At 48.7% G+C, this 26945-nt stretch overlaps 2 protein-coding genes, 1 long non-coding RNA gene and 2 other non-coding genes across 5 annotated transcripts; 1 reads left to right on the forward strand and 4 right to left on the reverse strand.

Moving 5' to 3' along the window:
• Positions 1-1826: 1826 nt before the first annotated feature.
• ZMYND19 (zinc finger MYND-type containing 19) lies at positions 1827-12636 on the reverse strand. The gene is made up of 6 exons (XM_068915164.1): positions 12478-12636; positions 12136-12195; positions 10316-10422; positions 5181-5321; positions 4128-4308; positions 1827-2979 (listed from the first exon to the last, which is right to left on the reverse strand). The coding sequence occupies exons 1-6, from the start codon at positions 12526-12528 to the stop codon at positions 2836-2838; spliced, it is 684 nt and encodes a 227-aa protein (XP_068771265.1). The 5' UTR covers positions 12529-12636; the 3' UTR covers positions 1827-2835.
• Positions 12637-18651: 6015 nt separating this feature from the next.
• On the forward strand, positions 18652-21144 carry LOC138061733 (uncharacterized). The gene is made up of 3 exons (XR_011135644.1): positions 18652-18739; positions 19627-19752; positions 21102-21144. It is a non-coding gene; the product is annotated as an uncharacterized lncRNA (long non-coding RNA).
• A 1021-nt stretch (positions 21145-22165) lies between these two features.
• RPL12 (ribosomal protein L12) lies at positions 22166-25142 on the reverse strand. The gene is made up of 7 exons (XM_068914949.1): positions 24950-25142; positions 24795-24868; positions 24479-24577; positions 23655-23736; positions 23075-23161; positions 22353-22465; positions 22166-22264 (listed from the first exon to the last, which is right to left on the reverse strand). The coding sequence occupies exons 1-7, from the start codon at positions 24984-24986 to the stop codon at positions 22259-22261; spliced, it is 498 nt and encodes a 165-aa protein (XP_068771050.1). The 5' UTR covers positions 24987-25142; the 3' UTR covers positions 22166-22258.
• LOC138061771 (small nucleolar RNA SNORA65) lies at positions 23317-23448 on the reverse strand. Its single transcript, XR_011135683.1, has one exon. It is a non-coding gene; the product is annotated as a small nucleolar RNA SNORA65 (small nucleolar RNA).
• Positions 23906-24034, reverse strand: LOC138061762 (small nucleolar RNA SNORA65). Its single transcript, XR_011135674.1, has one exon. It is a non-coding gene; the product is annotated as a small nucleolar RNA SNORA65 (small nucleolar RNA).
• Positions 25143-26945: the final 1803 nt, after the last annotated feature.

The raw sequence follows: 26945 nt of genomic DNA on the forward strand, positions 1-26945 counted from the left end.
CAGGATCAAAATCATTTGCAAGTCTTCCCTTTTCTCTTCATTTGTCTTCACTGATAATACTACTCAGTTGAACAATTTAGTCACTTAACTCACCACTCCTTTTCCAGCTCATTTACCAGTGTTTGAAAACCCTACATGTTCCCCATATCCCCTGAGAGTAATGACCACACATTCTAACCCTGGGCTTTCTATTTACGTGTCCATATGAAGATATCCACATCAACCTAGTTTCTTTAAGGGTATTTACGAGGGATCGTATGTAACTGACACCTTGAAAGAACTCCAGTGAATCAAGTGTGACACCCCTTACAAAAAGGGAAAAGTCTCCTCTGTAAAGAACTTTTCTGCCAGAATCGTTGATCACACAAATTCCTGCACCAATTAGCTTAAACAAAAAAAAAAAAAAAAAAAGTTCTGAAGACTGCAAGATACTTACCGCCATGCCCTGGGACCTTTCAAAGGTCAGAGTCCCTGTAGCCATTTCTTTCCTCCAGCAGAGTTCTGAGTCAAAGGTTACGCAAGCTAGTACTTGTGTTATTTCATCCTCAAGTCCTTTCAGGATGCCTGAGCAATAACTATCTGGTCCTGGCAACTTGTTACTTTTCATTCTGTTGGTAGCCTAATAGAACCCCTAACCTAAATGGTATCTTCACTTCCCATCTCCTTCATCCCTTCCTTCCCCATCCACTGGGATCAGGATTACCCTAAGCACCCCTCATCCTTGTTTGCAGACCCTTTAGCATGAGTATCACCCTTCCTTCCTTCCTTCCCTTCATTTGATGCTCAGGAGACATCTTCCGATCAGGACCTCATCTGCAGTCTGTCTGTCTTTGTGTTTTGTTTCTCTTTGCAGCAACATTACAAACATTAGGACTAAGACCATTTTTCATGCTCAGTGCTACAGAAGTGTTTGAATTCCCTAAGACTCCATTTGGTAACAATGATTATGGCAGTACATGGAAAACTGGCATGGCAAATACCAGCTTTTTAAGAAGACAAGTAGAGGAGTCAATATTTATGCCCTTTTCAATGGATTATCTTGAATACAAGTATTCCTTACAACCCCATTTTGCATTCATCAAAAAACTGTACAGTTCATCTAAAGCAACTAAACTGAATGTTTCTTTTAAAAAAATCACCTACTAGAGGAAAATTTGATTAGGCCCTGCTTGGCTTCTTCATAGTCAAGGATGTTTTAGGCTGCCTGAACAGAAAAGTTACAGTATCGTCATGAATTAAGTCACAACTTTACAATGCGCCTACCAAGAGAACTTCCAGCAGGGAGCTTCTGAAGTTCTTTGTATTTTTCTAGGAGGCTTAAAGCCAAACTACAAAAAGCCACCTAAAGGGTTCACGAGGCTAATAATTAAGAACTTCCGGTGCAAATATTAGAAACATAATATAACACTGGAGGTCCAGGACAGTGATTTTCTAACAAATTGAATACAAGCAAGACCAACATTGCAACTTGAAGTGGCAAAGTGAATCCTGATTGAAAATGAATTTGTTACAGCTTTTACAAAAATGTTTAGACACCTATTTCACTAAGCATTCAGGAAAAGGCTGCATTAAGCATTCAGCATTTCACATCCTTCTACTGTGAAGTGAGACTAACACCTACTACTAAATTATCCATTTAGTTCTTCAGGAAACTCAGTCGATACTCCTTACAATTCTAAGGGGGAAAAAAATCAAAAAGGAAAACAAACTCTCTCTTTATAATTATTCATTATAAAATGTCTGAAAAGAAAAGCAGGCTTGTACTCTGCAAGGCAAATTCTCCTCCCGTATTATTTTACTTTGTACTTATAAAAAGAATCAGAAAATGATTTTCAGATTGATGGTATTTCTTTGAATGAATAAATAACTCAAATTACAAAATATTAGATCATTTAAACATATCTGCGTATCACTACAGTATTTTCTATGTTTACAGGGAAGCCGTGAGGGCAACCACATCCACACACAGTCGACTACCTGAGCTTCCCTAAACCTACTCTATCTACAAAGGTTTCATAACAAGAAAGCCAGTTCAGCTTTCTAAAAATACTGGTTGCTTAAAGCATGATCTTTAGCAGCCCTTCTCTGAAGGAAGTGACACAGTAGCTTGACTACATGCACAGATCCCAGATGGCCCCTTACACTGTTCTAGTTTCTGGTATACTGGTTCCTACTGACTAGGAATTTCCAACAGCCAAGCGTGACTGTGCTCTGAAAGCAGCTGGAAGGGAACGGGAGAAAACTAGAGAGCAGACAATGATTCATTCCAACCTTTACTTTGTTTGCCTTTTTTTTTTTTTTTTTTTTCCTTTTTTCTCAAATATAACTTCCATGCAGAGTTCTCCAGAGCAACTGCTGAAGTCGGAGCCTGCCTCCTGGCCTTGGCACAGCCACAGATACTTCTAGCCACATGGGAGGAAAAGCTTTTGCTACATGACAGGTTTTTTTGTGGGACTTCTTTTTTTTTAAACTTTTAGGCCAACAATGTGTTCTCATCTGAACATTACAGTTAATGAGTCCTATCAAGAATTTCTAACAAAAACTGTACATGAGTTTACAAACGTATTAACATATAAATAACGAGAAGCTTCCTGCCTGGAGCCTCTACAGTAGTCTTTTTGCTTGAGAATATAATACTGGAAGGGTAGACCCAATCCCTTTCCACAGCACCAGTCAGAGCTGGCTCAGTCCAGTCAGCTGTTGTGCTCAAGCATCACAGGGTTTTTCTTCTTCAGTGCCTCTGGCTTCAATAAGCAGTCTGTCATTACTGTGCAAAAGCAAGAGTCCAATGCCTTTGAGAAGGAATCCTGCTGCTAAGAGGCCTCTGCCACCCGGTCATCGTTCTGGTCCAAGCTCTTGCTGGAAGGTCCGTTTCTTCTCCCGACAGTGTTTCTTGTGAGCAGGCCAGTCTTTTTGCTGGCATTGCGACCCACAGTACCTCGCTACCTGGCATCGGCCACATATGTTGAATTCACGTAACTAAGAAGAACACAAGACAGCATTAGTGAGCCTGCTCAGTACAAAGTAGCACCTCTATCTCATTTCCGAAATAGGTTTATAATCAAGTCTGTTGCATTCTGCCTATCACAAATATTAACACCCCACCAAAAATTTCAGAGCATCAGAAGAATTTGAAGTGATTGCCTTAGTTTGATTCTGCAGTTGCTCTTGCTTAATACAGGCTTTATATTTGACAGCTTCACATTTGTTCTTATATGCTACTCTTCTGCCAACGTATGCTTTGCTTTCAAGTCCAAGCATCTTCAATTCAGAAATGATTAGGAAGGCAGCACATGCCCAACCATTGCCAAACTTATGGTTATCCAAGGAGCTTTCTAATGCAGGCCCAAATGAAACGTAAAAGATCACTTTTTCAAATGCAGGCCGTTCCCCAAAAAGACAGAGTGCAGGACTTAATGATTGTAGCCTACTCAGCCTTTGTTATCACAATGAAAGAAAAACCCTTCTTCTCCATAGATAAGGACTTCTGCTTCACAAAGAGACACAGCCATTGGACATCTCATTCTCTACCAGCCTTGATCAAGACTACGTGTTGCTTTACTTCATCTGCCTACAGTAGAGAACAAGGATTACATCTTTCCTCCCAGTTACTCCCCTGAATAAAGGCCACCAACTTCACTTTCTTCTTGGGAAATGTCAGGCACGCTACTGTTTTGATCCCCACTGCTTTCTCCTTCCTCTCTTATACAGCTGCTTGCTCCTTCAAGTTCTGTGTCCGCTAGAGATCTGGAATGCTTCCACCTATCTTTCCATACACAGTGCAGCAATTGCACTTCCCCCAGCAAACCACTAGGTCATTTCTTGTTCCAATTCAAAATGACATTCTTTCAAACTGACAACTAAAGTAATCTCTGTATTTTTTCCTGAAGCCTTGATAAAGCACTTCCATACTGAATCTTCATCAAGCATTACATAGAAGAACTGATAAGAACCTAAACACATCAGAAAATTTGTCTTAGGGTCTAAAAATTTACACCAAAGAAAACCTGAGCCTAAAAAAAAATAAAATCACTGTTAGCAAAGTTCCACATCTTAAGGAACAAACCTCTGGACACACAAGGTAGACGGAGTCACTACGTATTCACTTTCAATTCTTTTGAACACACCTGTTTTTCAATCATTGTGCATGGGGGGTAGTGACATTCATAATACGTGCATGAGTTCTCTTCCTCCTCCACAACATCCCCGTTAGCGTTGTAATATCGTGTTACATTCAGGACAGGAAACTGCTCTTCTATAGGATCTGTGGGAAGCTGTTGGATTGCCAGCCAGTACAGACTTTGTTCCCTTTAAAAACAAGCACACATTTGGTCCATAAACTCATAGAAAGCACCAAGGGAAATTAATTCCAGTTCATTTATAAAGCAGGTACGGTTAACATTGCATTTAACTTTTGAAGCCTCAGACTACGCATTCTTCTCACACATAGCATCTGTCTAGGGTTATTTTAGCCTAAATGCGTAAAGAGTATCCATTGAGAAACATTTCCCCTCAAGCAAAAGCATTTATAAATGGCTTAAAGTCTATTCCTTGTTCTTGAACTCCCACAAACAACATGCTAGAATGGCATCATTGCCTTCACTACACCTTCTCAAGATCAGTTTAATAAGCTATGAATATCTCCATCTTATGCATGCTGCAAGTGTTTCAAGAAAACCATCAAGTTTCTAGTGTGATATTAAGTCCATAGGTCTCTCACCAAACACAAACACGTTTGGGTTATGTCACAGAGAAAACGAATACGTCCTAACATTAGAATTTTGATGCCCGAGTATGACAGCCCCAGGCCAGTAAAAACTTCAGACTGAATTTAGAGTACCCAAATACCATCACTCAAGCAGAAGAGAATGAGGGTTTACTATTTTACTGTGGTGACAACATCTGGCACAGCAGGACCTCTATCATACCATGGTTGTATCGTCCCTTCACAACTAGCACAAACAGTAAGTATTAACCCAATGACCAGGCAAAGCAGCTACGATGTATGAGTCAAGTTGCCCAAGGTCAAATAAAAAAAAGCCTCTGCCGTTAAGCTAAAGTGAACACCACTAAATGAAAGAGGCAAAAGTATTTCAGATATTTTCAAGCTCTTTGATGGCTGAAGCTCACCCCCATGTGCCATGCCACCCCCCTCGCCCCAATGCCAACTTCTGAAGTACCTTTGTTTACTAGAGACTTCTTCAGCTTTGGGTTTCCATCCCCAAGGAACTAGGCGCAGATTGTCTAGGCGGTTGTCCACTGTCACTGAATTCAGATGTACCACCTGAAATCCCGGGGCAATCCCTCCCCTGTGTCTCTCCCTGGAGGAAACAAAACCAATTTGCAGTTCAGGGAAGAACAAAACTCCATCACTAAAAGCAGAGGATAATATCTAATTCCAAAAGATACTCAGCCTACTAGTCTGCTACCTAGTCCTGTTGAAATAGTCATTGTCAAACTTGGGTCACCGATTGACTACAGTGACTATTTCAGATATCATCTACCCCCAGAAGAAAAACATTTGAGTCAATTCATTTATAATGGGAATAGCCTCCTGAAACAAAAAGACAATCACAGTATATTTTAATATTGTAAAGACTATTGTAAAGAAAGTTCCAGAAACTAGCATTCCAGTTTCTGTGAGAGCATCTATGTAATTATTTTGTTCTACAGAGCAGACTTGAAAGAAGTTAATATTGTCAAATTATTTTAATAGGAAATTCTATCAGACACCTGTACATGCAAGTTTGGCACTGGTTTGAAATCATACAGTTCATTATTTACTTGGGATGTGTTTAAGAGGCAACAGGCCAGAGGTTTAACCAGGGAGTAGGCAAATGCTTTTTGGACGCTAATTGTACACAACACAAGCTTCCTGACTCTACAATTGACCAAGAGACATCTGCCAAAACTTGCTCAAAACCAAAGTAGTACTATTAGCAAGGAGGACAGTTGCATATTGAGTCCCATCAGTATTTTCTCTTATTGTCTTCTAACACTTTTCATTTTCCATTCTACACTTATCCCTCCTTTCTCTGCTCTATTAAGTATCAAGTCCACTGAAAAGCACCCTTATGCCTGGACAAGTCTCTGTACCATTTCCTGCAGGAATCCCCACGCCATCTGGAATTAAAAGCTTAGAAGGAAATTGTGTCTAGTACAAGTTTGTTATGCCACAATCTATATTAATTTTATAGCACAAAGACAACATACTGGCAGCAATCAAGAACGATAATGCAAGACTGACAGCTGAGCGTTCACTGAACATTTCTGTTCAAACAGCTCATCAAATTTTAAGACAGCACGACTTGTCCAGGATTTTTTTTTTTTTTTTTTTTAGAAAAAACAAAGTTCTAACATTATCCAGCAGAACAACAAAATTCATTCCAATGTGACTTAAAAAAAAAAAAAAAAAGAGCAGTATTTGTTAAAATCCATCCAGATATGGCCAAATTATATGGGGGGGGGAGGGGGGAGGAACAACACTGCAATTTGCACGTGCTCCAAAACTTCCTAGAATTTAATGAATAAAATTCCTTTGGAGACACCACATGCAGCACCCCCACACAACACACACTCTAGCTCATAGGCAAAGCAATTTTTCCTGTAATAGCAGCCCTGTACAAGAACAGAGTATGGAGCTTCTTGTTAGGGAGTCTTTCAGGCCTCCATAGAAGAGGCAGAAGTTCTCCTATTTGAAGATAAAAGGAATAAAAACCTAGACTTGATAAAAACAAAAGTAAACTATGGAAAGGAATTTGCGGAAAAACAGTAGAAGAGGAAAAGCTACTTTTGAGTTTTGGAAGCATACAGGAGGCTCTGGAAAAGGAAGCCAAGAACCTGAGGGCTAGAACTGAGAACCAAGGAAGTACATGGACCCAAACAGTTGAAGGGGAACAAATCAGATACAGAGACAGGGAAAGAGTTACGGTTTGTTAGATCAAGAACAGAGCAAAGCACCATCAAGAAACATTGGATACATATGAATGCGGAACCTGGGAGAATGACAGAGAAGTTCAGAACAGATAGCAAACCTGCGGGGGAAGGCTAAGATCAAGTTGAGGAACATTTTTGAAAAGGACTGGATTAAAAAAGGTAAGAGTTTAAGAAAGGTCAGAGTTGGGGAACGATAGGATTATGACAGATTCGTAAGGGACAGCAGAAAGTCATAGCAGAATAGCATGTGCCTACCATTCCTCCTACAAATTCTGGATCCGTACCCATGACCTCCCATAAGTAACTACTTATGAAATTCCCTAGCAAATCAAGTCCACCCTTCTTGGATACTTTGCATTAACCCACATAAGTCTACGTTGCTGTCAGTTCTTCTATTGCCTCAGGTGGCAAAAATCTCTTAAAGTGGACACGGAAGTTGGGCCTTGATGATGACCAGTAAAAGTGTTAACAGTACACCACTTGATCCAGATGCCAGAATTAGGTAGCACTAGCAACTTGAGGACAGTCCCTTTTCTCCATACATAAGGAAGCAACCTTGGAATGAACAAGCATGTACTACTCCTCTCCCTAGACCTATGCACTCTATTCACTCCAGTGTGCAATGTGGACCATCTCCAGAAGTTATTGAGAACTGTGTAATGAAGAACAGTCTCACAGAAGAACCCTGTCTTGTCCCTCCCAGAACGGAGCAGAGGAAAAACAGCCTCACTAAGGCAGCCAACTCTCCCGCAGAGCAGTAGCTTCTGCCTCCCAACACATGCAAGTTCCTACAAGATACTAGGCAAACCACTTAAACTAGAACTTTTCAGAGAATTAGCTGGATAGTGTTCATTTTTCTCAGCAGCTAACTTGAGATTGAGGCCCACAATAAAAGTGCCACGTGCAGACAACAGCAATTCAAGCCAACAGGAGTTTTAACTGAATAGGTCACAGGCAGTAGGATGGTAAATACTCTACAAAATATCTGGTCTTAGATGTCTTTTTGAACACATAGTTAGTGATATTTATGAGTAATCTCCTAATGCTTCCATTGCTTATTGGAACCAGTCAAAAGACTCCACCCAGTCAAAAGACAGCCAGACGATATTGCTACACAGGAAAAGGGGTGAGAAGAACGTAAAAGACGACAGGCATATTCTGCAGGTACCTAGCCAGAGACCTTCAAGTGTGGCTTTGGAAGACCTAGTAGTCCACACTGAAAACACAGCAAGCACAAGAGAAGCAGCAGGAAGCTCTTTCTGAAAGAATATTTGCAAAGAAAACTTATACTGTCCAGACAGTGGCTCCCACTTAGTACTGCAGTTCACTCCTAGTCAGTAGGGGGGCCTGGAGAGAAGAGTGGGAGAAGACTCCTGTCACTGCTGCAGCTTTGGTAGCCATAACCTCCCTATTTTGAGGGCTTACTGCATGAGTGAGCGATACCTGCTTAACTGGCTAACTGAGCATTCCAAAACACATGCACACTTATTTTATCTTAAATCAGAAGCACAAAGTCAGGTTTTTTTTTCAGTTTAAGCTGATTTGGGGTGGGGGGGAGGTAAATTATGCTCTGCTACTTGCTGTAATTCAAGTTCTTAGCTTTTAGTTTACCCAAGCAGTAAGGCTGGCACTGGAAAGAGTAACAACTATTGTTGTCCTTCCCTTTCATCTTTCAAAGGCCGCCAAAACCTTTATCTTCGCTCCTTCTCACAGAAGAGATAGCTTTCCACTAAAATACAGCATTTCTGCTTTGTTTTCAAACAGCCCTCTTTTCCCATAAGCCAAAATGAACAATGTTGCTACTCTGTTTAGGAGAGCTAATAGCTCCATAGCACCTGTAGCCAAAAGGCTTTCCATAGATACTCGGGGAAGACTCAGTCAGCCCGGTTAGCATTAACCCGAGTTGTGTTACCTGATAATTGAAGATCACAGCAAAAAGTACACACTCAAAGGGATCGAACTAATATTATTAACCTTACGAAGACAGTTGAAATCCTGAAATCCTCAGTGTTTCCTAGCCAAAGAGCTTGCCTTTGCAACTTTAGAACTGCACCCTGCCTATGTGACTTTCAAAAATCCCTATTACACATACAATCTCAGGTTTTTAACATCACTGCGTGCTGGAGGCGCACAGTTTGAATTACCTAACTGAACACATTAGAATTATTTCCTAATGTAAGTAAAACAAACCAGGAGAGGCAATGACTGAGCTTTGTAGACAGCTGGACTGTCATCATCTACACAACCTTCAACAGTCAGCTGGAATAATTTCAAGGTACTGTTAGTTAGCGCTACTTATAGACTGCAGTTATTACTGTACGAGGTTCACAGCTAGCAGTAGCTGACAATCTGAATTACCCAGTATACTGTAGTCAACTTCCTAACAATTTTCACCAAAGCTGTATGTGCAACGAGATTAAACATTAAATATAGATTATAACATGCATCTCTTAAGGAGCAAATTGTAAATAATAACAATAATAATCAAATGGAGTCTCTGACACTCTTCCTGCCTCTCTCTCCCCTTGCACAGAGACTAGTTTGGGAAAGAAAGTCACCTGAAACAACGAAGCAAGCGCAGCTAATTCCTGAGCACTGTGGTGACTTCTAGGTACGCTTTATGAAACTGAAGAGAAAACATGCTTCATTTCTCCAAAAAGGCTTTTAAAGACCAGAACTGCTCTTTCCAGCACACACCATATTTTCTACAAAATTAAACTCAGGTCTCATCATGAAGAACATATCTAAAAGGAGCAGACTAACAGCTCATTAGATTAGTCAGGAATACTTACCTCTTACTACTGATTAAGTCAACCTCTGAATGTTAACTGGGAGCTACAAAGGATATCAAGCAATGATTCTTAGAATACAGAAAATAGGAAGTAGCAGCTGAGACAAAGTACCTTCAGCGCTGTTTCATGTAGCTTTCCAGAAGGCTGAACAAAAACCTCCAAAGTTTTAAGTTAGAGGTTCTATCTCTCCAGTGCTCTGCCAATTCTCACTGGTGCCAGTAAGTTATGTGCTTATCACAGGACAAACGGAACACAAAAGGTTAGTCTTCATCCATTAATTTAGATGGAACACCCCCGGGCACACAAGTTTTGGTAGCAATTCTCAGATTTCAACAGTGTCCGCACAAATTATACTCACCTATCACTGTTTTCCCTGGGAATAACATTTTTACAGAGACTCAACTGTTTAAATGACCAGTGCAAAACAAAACTATAATAAGATCTAATGGCACCCACTGTGCTGGGTTCCCAGATGAGTATAGCTGCAAGCCTCCTGAGAAGACTCAAAATACTACAAGCAGAGAAATAAACAACATACAAGTTGCAGGCAGCAAATTGCACCTTAGTGAACCCTTGAAGTTACCTACCAAAGTAGCTCATGTAGCAGGCGGCCAGACCCCCTTCCACGATTTTTGTCAAATGCATAAGCAAATATTTTAGCACCATTTCCATCAGCATCTACCTCCATCCGAGCCTAGAGAAAAGGGAAGACTGTGACTGAGGGCGCCCAACACAGAGTGGCAGAGCACATGCCTTTTGGGATATACAAAAGACCAACATTTACTATTTGGCTCCTACAGACGTAGGAAACCCACCATATAAGATATAGGTCACTTGATCTTAATGGAATTTCACTTGTCTGAAACCTCCAACAGAGAGAAAACAGCTCTGCTATTGTAGCTTATGAAGATGCAAGGCAAAAGGAAGAAAGAAGGCTTTGCACAGCAGGAGTTCCACTTGGACAAAGAACAACAACAATCCAGTTGTTAGCCTGTAGGGCCAGGATCCATTCTCTGCTCTGGCATAGATTTTATGTACAGCCATCAGCAAGTCACCAAGGCTTTGTTTCCAGTATTGCTTTACACCAATCTAATTAGGGGTTGCTAGTGAAAGGAGTGGTCCTGCCCTCTTTTCTCCACTCAGCTCCATAACCTTGTGCAGGCACTAACGCTCTTGCTGTTCCCTGGTACAGTTCACCGTGCAAGCTAGCATACTCTCCACCTCCCCTTAAAATATATATATAGTTTTCAGCCAGATGTTTTTCTCTGATCCAACCCCTGTGGAGTCACACAAGCAGTAGCGTAGCAGAAACACAGATGGGGGAAGAGCGAGTCCCCTCCTTTCAGGGGCAGCGTGGATTTTTGAGTGTTCTGAACCCCCTGTGAAATGAGACCAAGTCCTTGCATGTCCAGCTTCATTTCCCTCCTCTACCACACAAATGAATTACTACAGAGGAGGAAAGAGCAAATACGGTCTTTCTTGATTGGAGCATCACCACAGCACTTAGACACCTAACAGTAACTCTGCAGCACCCACTGTGCTAGGTGCTACGCAAAAAAACGGTCCCCACTCCAAAAACGTGTTAGTTATAGAAGATTTTGCAATGAAGAATTCTTTCTCTTTGTAAGTCTGTAAGGCAGAATCAGCTTACCCTCTTGAAGCATATCTTAAGAGAAAAGTTTTTTCGTTCCATATTAAGCTAACTAAGAGATGTTTTGCCAGTGCAAGACTATGTGCAAAGTGAAGTGTTTTTAAAGTTTTACAAACCAAATAAGGGGAGACAGATTGTGAAAGTTTTCAAAAAATATATACAAGCAGAAGGCTGAAAACAAAAGCTATATAACAAATTAATTTGTTTTAATGCTTGTTTACAAATGAAGGAACGGAACACTTCCCATTTGAAAGCGTTCACACTGTTGTTTCAATATTTTCAAACTTATTTTTTTCCCCCAAAGTAGGAAAGTTATTGCTCGCCAGCGTGATTCCACAAGCAGTTTTATTTAGGCATGTCAAAACAGGAAAAAAAAAACTCACTGACACATTGCAACTACTTCCACCCCCAGGAATACCGCGAACCGCTCTCGCAGCGGAGACCTCGGAGGAGCTGCTGGACCCAAGGGACAGAGCAAAGGGGTATCGCCACCCCCACAAGCTAACGGGGGAGAAAGCAGAGGCCTTGCTGATAGTCTGATCGCACGCACTGAAAAAAGGGAGCCGGTATCGCGATTTAGAGAGAAAAAAAAGAAAGAAAAATAAGAAAAAAAAAAAAGAAACAGCCCCTAAAACCAAGCCCTAAGACAGCATACGATGGGGGAGGGGAAAGGGGGGGCCGGGAACGGAGGGAGAGAAAGTCATGGGGCAGGAGGCGGGCACCGGGGAGGGGGGACCGGGGGCCTCTCCGCCTCACCTCGAAGGAGTAGCTCTCCACCAGCGGGATGTCCTGCTCGTCGATCAGCGTGTACTTGGTCTGAAACACAGAGCGCAGCGGCCGCCGTCAGCCCAGCGGGGCCCCCGCGGCGGCGGCGGCGGCACCGGCGCCCGCCGGGCAGCGCGACACCGGCCGCCGCTGCCCGCGCCTCCCGCCCCGGGGCCGGGCTCGGCGGGCACAGCGCGGCCGGGGGGTGTGGGGAGAAGAGGGGAGCCGCCCGCGCCCCCGCCGCCGCCCCGCGGGCAGCCGCTCCGCCCGGCGCGGCCCGCAGCGCCCGGCCGCGCCCCCCGCGCCCTCAGGCCCCGGCCGCCGCGCGCTCACCTTGCCGGCCACCCGGCCGAGCCGCACGATCCCCAGCTTGAAGTCGGTCATGGCCGGGCCGGGCCGGGCGCCGCCTGCGCTCGCCCCTCGGAGCCCGCGAGCGGGAGCGGAGCCGCCGCCGCCGCTGCCACGCGCCGCCGCCTCGCGCACACCCGGGCTGGGGAGGGGGGGAGGGGGCGGGGCAGCGCACCACCTCCCACCCGCCGCCGCCCGGCCAATGGCAACCCGCGCCCCTGGCGCGTCGCCCCTACTACGCCGCCGGCGCACCCAATCGCCGGGCGGCGCGCGCGCGGGGTCACGTGGGGGCGGGCGCGCGGCCCGGCGCGGCGCGCGCGGGCTCGCGCGCGGGCTCGGCCCCGAGGGGGCGGGGGAGGGAGGCGCGGGCGCTGACGTCACGTTCGCGGGAAGCTTTGTGCCGCCAACACGGGGAGAGCGCGAGCGGTGGGGGCTGGGCTTAAAGGGGCCGCTCGGGCGGGAGGGCCCCGCCCGGCCGGGGGAGGGTCTGGGGCGCCGGGCCGGGCCGGGCCGGGCCGGGCCGGGCCGGGCCGGGCCGAGGCGCGTTGCTGGGACCGTCCGGTGGCTCTGCCCGTGTTGGGCTTGGAAGCGTTCGGTGCTTCCCGTGGCCACGCGGCTACGAGGAAGGCGCTGGCGCCCGGGAAGGGCAGGGCCGGCTGGGGAGCCCCTCCGTGGTGGCGAAGGTCACCCCGGCTGGTGGCCTGAGGTGGCGGTGGGCTGCGCCGGCCGCTTCTGGGCCTTCGGAGGCGGCGGCTGGGCGGCCCTGCTCGGCTGAGACCTGCCGGAGAAGGTGGAGCAGGGCCGGGCGCCCGTGTCCCGGGAGCTGGATGCGGACCCTGCTGCGTTATAAAAGAGATTCACTCTGTGTTGGGATGTGCTGTAATTAATAAGCTGCGCCCTGCAGGCGGGACGCGGGGCCGGTCCTGCCCGGGCTGGGGAAAGAGCCGGATGATCTGCCTTGCTGCAAACGTACAGCTTCGGCGAGGATGTTCTCAGACGCCTTGTGCTGCCGCAGGGTTTGATCGGTGGCTCCGTCCGCCAAAACGACGCGCCGTGCTGGCGGGTGCGGGGTGGTGGGGCTCGTTTCCAGGTCTAGTCGTGACGAACGTCTAGATGAGGGCGAAGAGCTCGCTCCTCGTTTCACAAAAGTCAGGGGAACGGATTTGCAGAGCGTCCGCTGCCCAAGACTCTGCAGTCACAGCTAAGAGCACTGGAAACCACCTTGTTTCCTTGATTGACGTGTGGGCGTTTTCGGCAGCCTGCAGGAACGTTTGGAAGATGTCACGGTCGAAGAGGGGCTTCAAATTGCATATAAATGGATAAAGCAGCCAAGGAGGACGGATCGCTGTCCTTGCCCAATTACCTGGGAAATCACTAGGGCAGAATAGGACAACTGTGCCCCGAAGAACGTGAGCAGCAGGGAAAAGATGTGTTTAAAACGGTGAAAGGAGCATCTAAAGGAGACAGACGTTAAAATATTTAAAATCTAAAGAAGAAGCTTGGAAAACTTTCCTTAAAAACTTTCATTTCTGCGACGGAGCAATCCCATGGAGGAGACATAAACCCCAGCTGCTTCAGGCTCTCATGCCGGACCAGGGAAATTAGACACCGCGGTTTGGAGCAGCCCTTCAGCAGCCAGCAGACCCCGTGGGATCCAGGAAATGCCTAATTCTGCAGGTGCTGCTCCGTGCAGTTGGGGCACGAACCTGACCGCGTTCGTCAGGGCAGCTAGTCGGATAAGGAAACCTTCGTAAGCTGCTAAGCAAAAGTCTTTTTGGCTAATGAGAAAGTCAAGCAAATAGTTGAATCGGGAGCAGAGTATCTATGCAGTGAAAAGAATGCCTTGCTCTTGCAAGAGTCCTTGAGGGAGAAAGATAAATCAAACCTCCGAGAAAGGCAAAGTAGCTGGAAACGTGCAATAAATCCATTAATATACACCCAGGTTTATCAAGGGCATTGCTTCATTTTTGATGACTGTGGCTTTTGATGATTGTGGCCTGCTTTTTAAAAGAGAAAAACAGCAAAGAAGAGTGTATGATACTGCTGATGCCAGGAACAAGTTGTTCGGTGCGGGGGGACTTTGCTCGGGATGTGAAGGGCTTCGCTTCCCCATGGCACCTGCTCTTTTGCTTGGCCCTAGAAACACGCCAAATAAGAATCGGGTCGTTCCCAGCTGGGAAGGGACGGGGAGAAGAAGAGATTGTCCAGGCTAGAGAGAAAATCAGACTAACGCTGGCGGCAAATACCTGCCGGTGACAGGTGTTTGCATTTGCTTTGGGGTGGTCAATGGACTGCAGCCCCGAGATGCTGACGGTACCTGAAGCCTGGGTGCCTCGCCGAGGGCGGCCGGCGCCGGGAGCCCTGGAACGCGCCGGCCGTCACAAAGCGGTGCCGTGAGGTCGCCCCAGGCGAGGGGCTCCCACCGGCGGCCGGCACGTGCCGCGGAGCGGGGCCGCAATGGACTACCGCCAGAAAGTAACCAAGCACATGGCCAGCTACTACATGAACGGCTACCAGCACTGGAAGCCACCGTTCTTCTGCCAGCTTTTCCAGCACCGCTGGTAATTTTGGGCTGTGCGTGGGGATGCGAGGGGGGATGCTTTCCAGCAACGCCCGACTCCTGGAAACCCAAAACCGCCTGTGCATCAGGCGACAAAGAGCACGGACCAGGGAGCAGCCGCCTTGCCCAACTCCACATCTCACTTCCCACTCCCGGTGCGAGGGAGCTCCCAACCCGCCGCCAGAGCCGGGTGCTGCCATCCGCAGCGCGGCCGTGCCGTTCCCCTGGTCCCGTTCACCTGGGGGCGACGCAGCCCAGCCCGGGGCAGTTGCCTTTGACGTCGCCCAAGCTGTCCCTCGCCCTCCGATAGGAACCTGCTGCCCGTGACGGTTGTGCTCTGCCCGCGGCTGCGGCCGGAGCCCGAGGCTTCGACCTGCCGCGTCTGCCTGGATCGTGTGAAGCAGCTGAGCAAGAGGCACTGCCTGCTCCTCTGCGTGGAGGCCCGCAGCGGAGGTGAGTCATGGGTGCACGAGCCCGGCCAGCACCCCGGGCACCCTGCCACCTGATTCCCGGCTGGGGCTCCTGCCGGCCAGCAGCCTCCTCCTTTCTCGTAGGCCGGCGAAAGCTCACTTTGCCATCGCGACTTTCCTTCCCCTTCTGGCACCCTCTGCACCTCCCATGCCCGTCGCGCAGTCCCCTGCCCTTGGGGGACGTGGCAGAAGGGCACGACGTCCCTGAGGTCGCGGGCAGTGTGGGCGGCAGCAGGCGATGGATGGAGACCACCTCGCCTGCCACGTGGAGATCAGGGCATCTTCCCCCAGCACCGGGGTCTTCTGCTGGAGGCGGGCTTGGGTCAACCCCCCGTTCTCAGGGACAGACACAAAACCTGACGCTGCGGGTCGAGCGGCTGCAGTGTCCTCGCGATTGTCTCTGGCTCATGGGTGAGACAGAGCGGTCGGCACCGTCACAAGCAGCTGCTGCTTTAGGGCACCTGGCTGGCAAAGGCACGTTTCTGGTATTGGGAGCTGAGGGGAAGCTGGGCTCTGCTCCCAAACCACGTTAGCCAAAAGCTGCTCAGAAGAAGACAAGCCCCCATGCTGCAGAGCGGCCTGCGACACCAAGACACCGGCGGGGGTCTGGCAGGGCCAGGGGCCCCGCGCCTGCCCCGTATCGCTGCTCTGTGCCCTTCCTCCAGACCGCCGAGCCCCTGCGTGGAGCCAGCCGTCCCCCCGCGTTGATGGTGACAGCCCCGGGCCTGCTGCCGACCTCTCGCCCAGCACCTGGTGCCGTGAGGACACCGCTGCAGCCCAGAGCCGAGCAGGAGAGACCCTTCTGCCAGGTACGCGAGGTGTCCATCTCCCCCAGAACGGCCCCACGGTGCCAAAAGCAGCGATTTGCCCCGTTTGGAAGCAGCAGAGCTGTGAGGACGCTCCACTGCGAGCGGTTCGTACCCCGGTGTGCCGCTCGCAGGCTCAGCAAGGAGCGACGGGTCCTGCCCTCGCGTGAGCACCCTGCCAGCAGCTCCCACCCGCTGGGCAATGCTGGACGTGACCCTCCTTTCCCTTGTCTCTCCTTAAAGCGCACAGAGCTCCTGGGCCACCAGGGTGAAGGTCTCCCCTGGAAAGGGCTCCGTGTTTTGCAATTTTTCACTCTTTTCTTCTGAAGGTGCAGATCACGAAACCAGAAGAAAGCCCTGGCTTCAGAGCAAAAACCCATTCATCAGGAAGATAGATTTAAAGAGCAGAGTCAATGTAGGTTGTTACTATCTTTAAAAGCCCTTTGCCTCCTTTCTAAGAAGTCTAGATTGGAAAAAAAATGAATTGCTGGCAGGGTAGTACCCTCCTTCCAAGTACTATGCAGCTTAGAAGGTAGCGTGGGAAAGGTTATGCATCCCACCCCCAAGAGTATTTCCCTTAAGCAAAGAAAAGGTCCTTTTCCCAATTATTTCCAGCCCTGCCAAGTGGGAGAAAACCCACAGTGTGTTTGCATTGGTACAAAGGACAACCCAGGGTGCACACAACACTGACAGCTCCTGAGACTCTCAGGATACACACCGGGGGGGGGGGGAGTCTTTAACACCAGCATCAACACACTTTAAACACGTTTATGCTAAAATTGCTGCTGAAAGAGATGGTGTAAACCTCTGCTGCTCAGGCTGCTTGTTCCTACCCTCAGGCAATATAAGCATTTGTGCAGCTTTATTGTATACCGCTGCATAATTTCGCTTGGATGGGACCCCAACCGTCTGCTGAATGCAGGGCCAACTTTGGAGCTAGACCAGGTTGCTCAAGGCTGCGTTAGCCGAGTTCTGAATATCTCCAAGGATGGAAACCCCACCACCCTTCTAGGTCCCTGTTCCACTGTTTGACCACCCACATCACAAAGATTTTTTTCCTTTTATCTAATCAGAATTTCCCTTGTTGCGATGCATGTCCTTTGCATCTTGTTCTTTCGCTTGCACTTTCAAGAAGAGTCTGCCTCCATCTTCTCTATTACTTCGTTTTAAAGACAAGAATCTTAGTCTTCTGTCCTCCAGGCTGAACAAGCTCAGGTCACTCAGCCTCTCCTTTGCACATCATATGCTCCAGCCTCCTAACCATCTTCATGGTCCTCCACTGGACTCTCTGGTTTCTCAACACCTTCCTTGCACTGGGGAGTCCTCACTCAGAATCCAGATGTGGCCTCAGAAGTAAAGATCTGCTGGTTATTGGCCAGCACAGCCCACGTGCAGTTGGCCCTCTTTGTCGCAAGGTCAACACAGAGCCGTTTCCTAACTGTCAGCCCCCAGCCTGTACCGCTGCTCGGGGTTCTTGTGTCCCAGTCCAGGATTTTGCATTTGTCTTTCTTGAATTTTATCATGAAACAGATTGGAGAGCTGATTTGGAATAAAACCATTTTTGCTAGTTTAATTGAACCCACCTCAGTTCCCTGCTGTGGTTTAGCAGGTGGCAGCCCAAGCGCTTGGGATGGGACAGACGAGCAGGGAGCGTGCAAGGCTACAGAGCACAGGGAACACCACCAGACATTGATTCAGAAAGTATCAAAGCAGCATCCCTAGCGTGAAATCTAATCAACTCCCAGTCTAAGGAATGAAAGACAGCAAGTGCCTGGGATTTCAGCTTTCCTTTTAGCTGTTGTTTTTTCCTGGTTGCCTCAGAAAATGCAGGCAGAACAAATTAAAGAGAGTAAAGCCATGAGCAATCCTGCTTTCTGCTTCCACCAGCTAAATAGGCTGCAAAAAAAATTCTGCCTTGCCTGTGTGCAGAGAGCCCAGGGCAGGCGGAAGGCGAGGTGGGCCAGCAAGGGCCCCGGACTGCAAGCAGAGCTGCCTAAGATGACACCCCGCACTGTAAAGGAACAGAAGGAGACCCAAAACCATTTGTGGGCAAAACCCTCATGGGTTCTGCAGGGAGCTGCTCTGCCCTGCAATTTCTGGGGCACGTTTGGGTTTGCCTTTGATCACTCTTGCCTTAGGAGTGGGGAGGAAGGTTTGAGCTCTGCTCTCCACAGTGGCAGAGGATGAAAAACCTTTCCTCTCTAGTCATGGGCTGGGATGTGCCATATAAAAAAATGCCTGCCATGGTGGCTCATTTGGATAAAAATGAATTTTTCAGTAAAAAAAAAAAAAACCCAAAACAAATTCCTTCCCCATTTCACTACAGCCAGCCCTCGACCTCCGGGGCACCCAAGCGACCACAGCAGCATACCCAAGGGAAGAAAGGACAAAAACGAATCTCCTCAGAAAACGTGAGTGTACCGCTCAGCCCAAATTCCTCCACGTGCCTGTCCTCCCTCCAGCAACCGCTTGCTCTCCTCTGAACTGACAGCTCAGCCTTTCTCCAAAGATCTTGGCAACTCCCTTATTGCTATTTGTGCATCTTTCCCTTCTGTCCATGAGGGAAATGTGAAATTTCAGAAATGTTGCTTTATTAAACACCTCAGATGAGACAGCAGGACTGCGGTGCAAGACGGACACGATTAGCAGTTTCTTTTGGCTGGTCCCTAGGCTGACCTGGCATTCTGAATCTTGCAAGGACAGGCTAGGATAACTTCTCATTCTCCTTCCCCTGGGTCTACTTTTGTGAAGTTTAACCTGCTTTGCTGCAAGCCATTTTAACACAGAGGCAGAACAGACATGAACTTGCAATCTTGCCAAAGCAGCAGTTTATTTGTTGTTGAATTATATGCACACGCAGGTGATTAGTTCTAAAGGTCCCATTGCTAACAGAACATGCATTTTATGCCTCACAAGCAGTACAAGATACATTTCTAGGGCATGACTCTGCTGTGTGCCAAGAGAGGCAACACTGAAGACCCAGCCCAAGCCAGGAGATCCACACCTCTGGCTTAAACTAGAGCGAACAAAGCTTTAGTTTCCCCAAATAGATGCAGAGCAATTGTGAGTCAAAGTAGCCTTCAACTACAACTGCTTAGGAATTGCAGAGTGGTTTGTATGCTGAGAAGTAACATGTTACTTGCATGTATTTTAGAAATAAGCGTTACTACAACAGTGGTCAGCACATGGAGCAGAGTAACTTCCCAGAAGCCTAACCCAGCTACCACTGCATGCCTTCTCCAGTTTGGCTTCTGCCTGGGATTTGGAGGCTTGCGATTTTTCCTCTTTCTTTTCACAGGAGCTCCAGATCATTCAGCACCTAGTGCATATGACACAACTGCAGCCTATTCTCAAGTGCAGCCAACTTCACTCCCCTGCTACATTGGCTTCTTCCTGCAAGAAGCTCAGAGACACTCAGACCCAGGTAAACAATCAAGACCCCTTTCAATGAGTTCTAGCATCCCTGCTAGTTCCTGTACCACACTTATTCCTGCACAACCCCACCACACCACCATTATTGCAATGCACTTTAGGGCATCCTGTTTGCTATGGTACAGCTCCAGCCAGAAAGTTTTACTCTAAGGCTCTAAATACTGCCCCCAAAAAATACTTTTCAGTTATTTGCAACAGTGAAGAGGCAGTGGCAGGAAAAAAGCTGATCAACTGTCTTTGTAGAGGAGGAAAACATCCCTTGTAGAACATTTTGCCAAGTGTCAAAGCTAATACAGTTCAGCATCTCAGGAAGAACTTTATTCCAGTTGCCCTTTGAAAATGCATCTAAATTAACATTCCTGACTAGTGCTGCCGCCACCCCCCCGCCACCCCAAAACCCCAGGAAGCTCTGTTAGTGCTGAAGTAGGCAGCAAGCATAATACATTTGTAAACAGGCCCTTCTAGCAACACCTGAGTCAAGCCTTCTTGATAACGAGGATAATTTTATTTCTAATAGAGCTTCCCACAACCTTTTCCCTTGCACTGTGCTGCCCCAAGAGAAAAACAAAATCAGCTTTTGCTGAAAACAGAACAAGGTTTCCCCGGTGTCTTTGGAGAACTCAGGTGCTATCCACATCATCCATCCATATCACTGTAGCAGGTAGAGTTTTCAGGTTTGAGAACAAAGTATCAAATAGCCTCTGAAGTACAATGATTTCCCAGTATGAGGCCTGAAACACACAGGAACCTCTCCAGAAAGAGGAAAGTTGGTAGCAGCTAGGCTCAGAAGACAATCCTAACAGTTCATTGATGAGATCACCCAGATCAGATCCCTGTAGATGGTGTTTGCAGGGCTCTTCCTCTAAAAAGGAGTTTTGCCAATCGGTCACCCTGATTTTGAAGAAGCAAAGCTAAACCTTTGTTTGTTCTTACCATGCTTTCCAGTATCTGCACTTATACCCCCTCTCAAGATCCATACTACAAGGGGATAGGACAGCTCTTACCAAGAGGTTTAATATCCTCAGGGTAACAAGCTGCCCTTCCTTCAGGAAGATGCTGTTTAGCCTGACACCAAGCTCCTTTTGCCTACTGCAAGCAGCAGTTAAGAGCAGGTTAAGTACAAGTTGACACTCCAGTCCAGTGCAGTCAATTAGCAGAAGCAGCCAGAACATTCACTGCTGAAAACAAGTTCTGTGGCTCAACCAGGTTTTAGGATCTCGGCTTATCAGACACCATACAAGTTGCATCATCTGCTCCCAGATAAACACTGGTGCTGGATTTACATAACCCCCCTCCCCCATACCTATGCACAGACACACTTGTATTGCTTTTTTCTTTCAGAGGATACACCAGGACTTGGAGGATATGATGCAGAGAATGGCTACATAGCTTTTTTACCCAACTCAGCCAGTATAAACATTGAAGAAATCCAGAGACCTGAGGCACATGGGCTCTTTGCAACTCTAACAGTGGTCAGACGACAAGATTTCACCCCTAATCGAGGGACTTGCTCTAGTTCAGCAGTGAAGAAAGCACAAAAGACAAACGCAGCTCAAAGTCCACATTGTGGGTACTTGTCCTGGTCACCAGAGGAAAATCCAAAAATCTCTGCTTAGAGGCGGGAGAAATAGCTGATCAAAGAATCACATCTGCTCTAAAAAGAGGAAAACAACCCAGAATGCCATCTAAGCCAGAGGTTCCTACTAATACTGATGGGGCTAAAGGCAAGGCCAAATTGCATACTGTTAGGTACATAAAGCTATTCTGTCCTGCTCTTGAAGTCCCTGGGAATGCTGACTGAACATGTAAGGATGAGAGGCCTGAGCACTCAGGCACACCTAAGATTTCCTTTAAAACAGGTATTAGTCAAAGCCATTTCATCCCAAAAGCACCTATTGCTGTTCTAACACAGGGTTATGGAGGCAAGACAGCCTGCCTAGTTATTTTCAAGCCTCAATAACATCACTTCTCAGCAGCTGGGAGATACAATCAGCGTGCATCGGTCCTGGCCATACAGTGTCAGGGGAAGATGCACCTGTCAGCATAGCACTTAGCGTAACACAAGGCTAATTCTTGCTGCTGTCAGAGCTGCACGTCTGGCACCAGCAAGAACAGAGCTTACGGAAGATTAAACAGGACACAAGTTAGTGATGTTTGCTCTCTACAGCCTGTGTGGGAGTCCTGGTTAGAGGCATCTCTGACTTCTGCAGCACTTCTGTTAAGCTCAGTGTTGCCACAAGGAAATCATCTCCAAGTAGCAAATTAGCAAATGGGAAACACGTACAACTTTTAGCTTTCAGTTTAAGAACTCCTATCACCTTAGTACAGCAGCACAGGGCAGAGGAACCCCAGTCCCAGCCCACTATTCATGCAGCCTCAGACAAGGATAAATTAAATCAGTCACATTATTTGCAGACAACTAGGTGTTTTATTAAGTATTTAAGCTGTTACAAAAAAGACTTAGTGAACCTTCATAGGGCAACTTCGTTTCTGCAGTCTTAGCTCTGTTGAAAGAGGCAAATATAGATCGTTAGTAGAGAGCCCTTTACTAATAACCAAGCAAAGCAATTTCTGCCAGAGATGGATACTTACAGCTGGGCACTCAATTGCACCATTATTGATGTCATCGATGATATCATGTGGGTGCCTGCCATCAATGCTACAGCCCACAGACTGGGCAGTTCCAAGAATCTCCTTAATTGTCCCTGTAGCAGGAAGACAGGCTGTCAGTGCCTCACAGATGCGTTTTACCACAGAAACACTGTGGTAAAAGTACCACAGAGGTATTTCAGTGGTGGCACTCAGATCCTTCCACTCGCAGCATTTTCTCCATTCTGCCAGGAGACCATCTAATGGACTTCCTGGGATATGGAAAATCCCTTTAAGGCTCCTCACCTCACATTCAGGTCTTACTTTCAGATTGTAAAATCCTATTTTTAGTTTTAGCAGCTCAGATCTCCTCAAACTCAAGAGCAAGCAGAGAACGATTCCTAACACTCCTTCAGTTGTCCCTTATTCCCTCTGAGATTTGCAGGCTGTAGCCACATGTTTCTTTTTGACATCCTGTACTATCACGGAAGACGGAGGCTGGCTGCTCACTGCCAAGACAAGGTTGTTCACATGGTGCTGGAGCCAAGAGTTCAGTGTTTGAGCAGACAAGCTGCATGAGGAGCTTCACCACCACAATGTGGTTATGAGGGACACTCTTCCCCCCTGCCCCCAAAACAAGCAAACAAAAAAAACCACCCAGAGCATGGCTTAGACGCTCAGATCAAGCTGAGGGCTCAGTACAATTTCATAAGAGCAGTACTTACCTGAGAGCTCTCGAGCCAGGGACCTGTGCCTCATCTGCCGTGCAATGTTCACTATTTCATCAAAGCTGACACTGCCGCTGTGCTTAACTGTAGGGGGGAAAAAAGCCATAGCACCAGTAAGTTCACTTAAATACAGGGCACATTAAGTTGCTTGTGCTTTGTTAAGAGAAGCATCCGCTCCCAGTGCTTAAAGCATACAGAGACTGGAGAAGCTACGACTACAGCAGGACTGCTATCAGCGCTTGTGTTCCCAAACTTTGGCACAAAGTCACCCACCACAAGAAGAATAACTCTGTTTCCTAAGTTGGCATTTTCTGTCAGCTCACCTCTGGATTGTACTAGTCACTGCATTCCAAGACAGGTACAGTGGCGGGTGGCTACTCTACTCAGTCTTTAAGCAAGAAATTCAGTGTTGTTGGTGTATAAACTGTTGTTTGTACTCCAACGTTTAAGGGATTCCTGCTGCCCAAGACGCAGCCCCGCCACACTTGCTTGTCAGTTTATGCTGAATAATCTAGAGGCAGGTAAGCCCCTCTTAACCCCAAACAACATTTAGAACCAAAGCCAGATGACAACTTACTGTTTTTCTGCTTCTTCCTATCACGGGGAGGCTCCTTCAGAGCTTTGATAATCAGAGCAGAGGCAGAAGGAACAACCTCAATCTAAATGGAGAGAGATGCATTTTTTTCCCTTTCCAAGCACGACTAGGTAGTGAACCAAGATATATAACAACCTAGCAGTCAGCCCGCAGAGCGCCAGTCACCAGAGAACCACAGCCTCTGCTAGCTCATTGACTGCATTATGATCACAGAAAGAGGTCTGTGTACAAGACATTGTTCCCAGCCTTTCGGCACAGGTCTCTTCACAAACAGAAGAGGACTGCTTCCTGGACTGGGGGTTCCTCTTAGCTCACCACTGGAATATACCAGCCACTGAATTCAAGACAGGTATAGTGGCAGGTGGCTACAGGATTAATTAAGAGGATTTTCTGTGATTTCTACACTGCTTGACATAGCGCTTTCCTGGTGAAGTGCTTAATAAAAGGAACACTTAATCTACAACAGGATAAAAAAATCACATTCTTCACATGGGTAGATCTCTGCCCATCAACTCAGTCAGCTGTGACCCTTCAGCCTGGCATGCCCCAAGCTTTAGACATGTACACAAGTGCTACTGATTCAGGCCAGAGGCACTCAGAAAGATCAAGCAATATATATTGTTCTCCCTTAAGGTCTTTTCCAGAAGACCCCCACACAGCGAACTGCGTGGAACTCATTTTATCTACCTCGGAAGGATGAAGGGCTGAGTCGACCCTGCCGGGATTTAGGCTGGTGGTTCTAGCAAGCAGAGGTATTTCAAGCTTGATGCTTGCACCACTAAGCCATCCCTTCTGGCATTAAGTACCTGAGCTTGCCTGTTCTGGATGGTAAGCTTCACCGTGATCCTCAGCCCCTTCCAGTCACCCGTGGCCTTGGCAATGTCATCACCAACCTTTTTGGGAGACTAAAAGCAGACGGGTTATACATCACCAAAAAAAACCCCCATCACTTGGATCAAAGGGAGCATGAGAACCCCCAGAGCATGCGGCCCCCCAGGTCCGGCCTCAGCGCGATCCCTGCGGTGGGGCTCGGAAACGGCTGGCGTTTCCTGCAGCCCCAGGCAGCCAGCGGGGCCGCGCCGCCAGGAGCCCCCCCGCCCGCCCCGCCACCGCGCTACGTACCAGACCCAGCGGGCCGATCTTGGGGGCCAGGGCGGAGGTGGCGCCGACCTCGCCGCCGGTGCAGCGCAGGTACACTGCGGGCACAAACGGGCGCCGTCAGCCGCTGCCGCCCCGCCCGCCTCCCCCCGCCCCGCCCGCCCCCCCCCTCCACGTACCAACTTTGATCTCGTTGGGGTCGAACTTGGGCGGCATGGCGGCGGCGCCGGGCGCGGATGGCGGCGGATGCGGGCGGCGGACGCGGCCTGGCGAACCGGCGGCGGCGCAGGGCAGAGAGGGGGCGGGCGGCGCGCGGGCGGCTGATATAGCGGCCGAGATCTCGCGAGGCGGCGGCGGCGGCGTTGCGCGGGCCACGCCTCCGCCGCCATGTTGGGCGCGGGCGGCGCCATGTCGGCTGTGGGCAAATCGGCTGCGGGCGGCCGCGGCGCGGAGGGGCGGCCTCGCCGCCTGGGGGCGCACGAGCGCTGCGAGACGCCGGGCGCGATTATATGGTTGGGGGAGTGAGGCGCTCTGGCCTTTACTCGTTGGTCCCGGTGGTGGCCGGGGGAGGGGGGGGGTCACGTGCCCCTCGCGGCGGGGCGGGCTGGGAAGCGCCGCACCACGGCGGCGGGCAGCGGTGAGGGGCCCGGTCCGTCGGGGCCTTCTTTCCCCTCGGGGGAGGCGCAGGGCCGGCGGGGCCCGGTCTCACGGGATGGGGTGCGGGGGCCCTGCCGAGGCGGGCGCAGGCCGCCGGGGGCCGGTGCAGGCCTCGGGGCTCCTCGCAGCCCTCCGGGCGGGCGGTGCCGCGGGGGGCTGCGGGCGGGGAGGCCCCGTCGGCCGCTCAGCGGCAGCGAGACGCATCCGCTGCGGGAGCGTTTTGCTGCGGGGGTGGGGGCAGATCGGGCTGGCGGAGCCCTCGCTGCGGCCGGAGCTCCGTGGGCGCACGGAGTCGCGCAGGCTGCGGACAGGCTCCTGGAAAGCAGGAGCGAGCGAAGCCACGCGGCTGCGTTTGTTGCCTCCAGGGGTGAAGTGGGGAGTCCGGGAGAAGGCGCTGGCTGAAGCTGCGGGTGTATTTGTTAGGAGAAAGGAGAGGTTGCTCACTGTTGCTGCTGCTGCCAGCTTTCAGGGCCAGTGCTGGCAGCGCTCAGGCCTTCAAGCACAGCACAGCACAACTTTGGCTGATAATAAAGAAGAGGAGGATCAAGAAAGTACTGGGAGAGCATGTGGAAGCTTTGGGGAAAGTGGAAGGGGGACACCGGAGGGGATTCCTAAGAGAAGGAAAAGAGAGTAGTGAAAATGAGGTGGGGGGGGGAAATGAGAGGCAGAGAAAGAACTTATATCTTGGGCTGGTGACAAAGAGATTAAGTTTGGCTTGGGAACTGCCGGGGGAGGGCCTTGCCAGGGTCAGGCAGAGCCTGGTTATCACAGGGAGGTGGAACAACATCCTTGTCAGTGTTGTGACAGCTCACAAGCATAAAAACCGAATGTGCTGCAGAACAGTAAGTTACAAAGCTGTAGTTGGCCTTCCATCTCCTTGGTTATTTTTGCACCGCGTGTTGGGCTATAGGGAGTGCTGCCACTGCTGGGACTGCCGTCACTTGAGAAGCTTCCTCTCAGTGAGCAGCAGCTGCTACCTAGGAGGCATTTGGTAACAGCTCTGTCCTTCCTGACAAGGAAGCATCTCTGCGGGCATCCTGCTCAGACCCCAGACACTGGCTCACTACTGCAGCGAGCATATTTTCCCAGAGGAAATAAAATCTTTCTTCTTTTCAAGCCCCCATCTTGTGTGTTACAGTGCCATGCCATATTTATAACGTCCAGAATGTTTTAAAAATTGGGGCTTGCTTTGCGTCTTTTTATATAGCCATGTTGCTGTTTCACTTTGATTACATTTGACAGTAACATTGGAGTTTTGTTTTTATTTTACTCTCAATGTTCAAACAGCTGCAGACTGTAAAATGCACAGTGGCCATTCCCCTGTGCCCCCGCCCCAGCCATGTGTGTGAGTTGCTACTGCTTAGGCAGGCAGAGCAGGTGCCTACAAAGACCAAATACTGGCATCCTTAGGGACACTGTTTATGAGTCATGAACACTCATCTACTGCAGGGCGGATGCTGTCCCACAGGCTTACAGATAGTTCTTTAGATGGCTAACATAAAAATTACAGCATATAAA

The sequence above is a fragment of the Struthio camelus genome, chromosome 20 (genome assembly GCF_040807025.1).
Source record: "Struthio camelus isolate bStrCam1 chromosome 20, bStrCam1.hap1, whole genome shotgun sequence".
In the NCBI taxonomy this organism is placed as follows: Eukaryota; Metazoa; Chordata; class Aves; order Struthioniformes; family Struthionidae; genus Struthio; species Struthio camelus.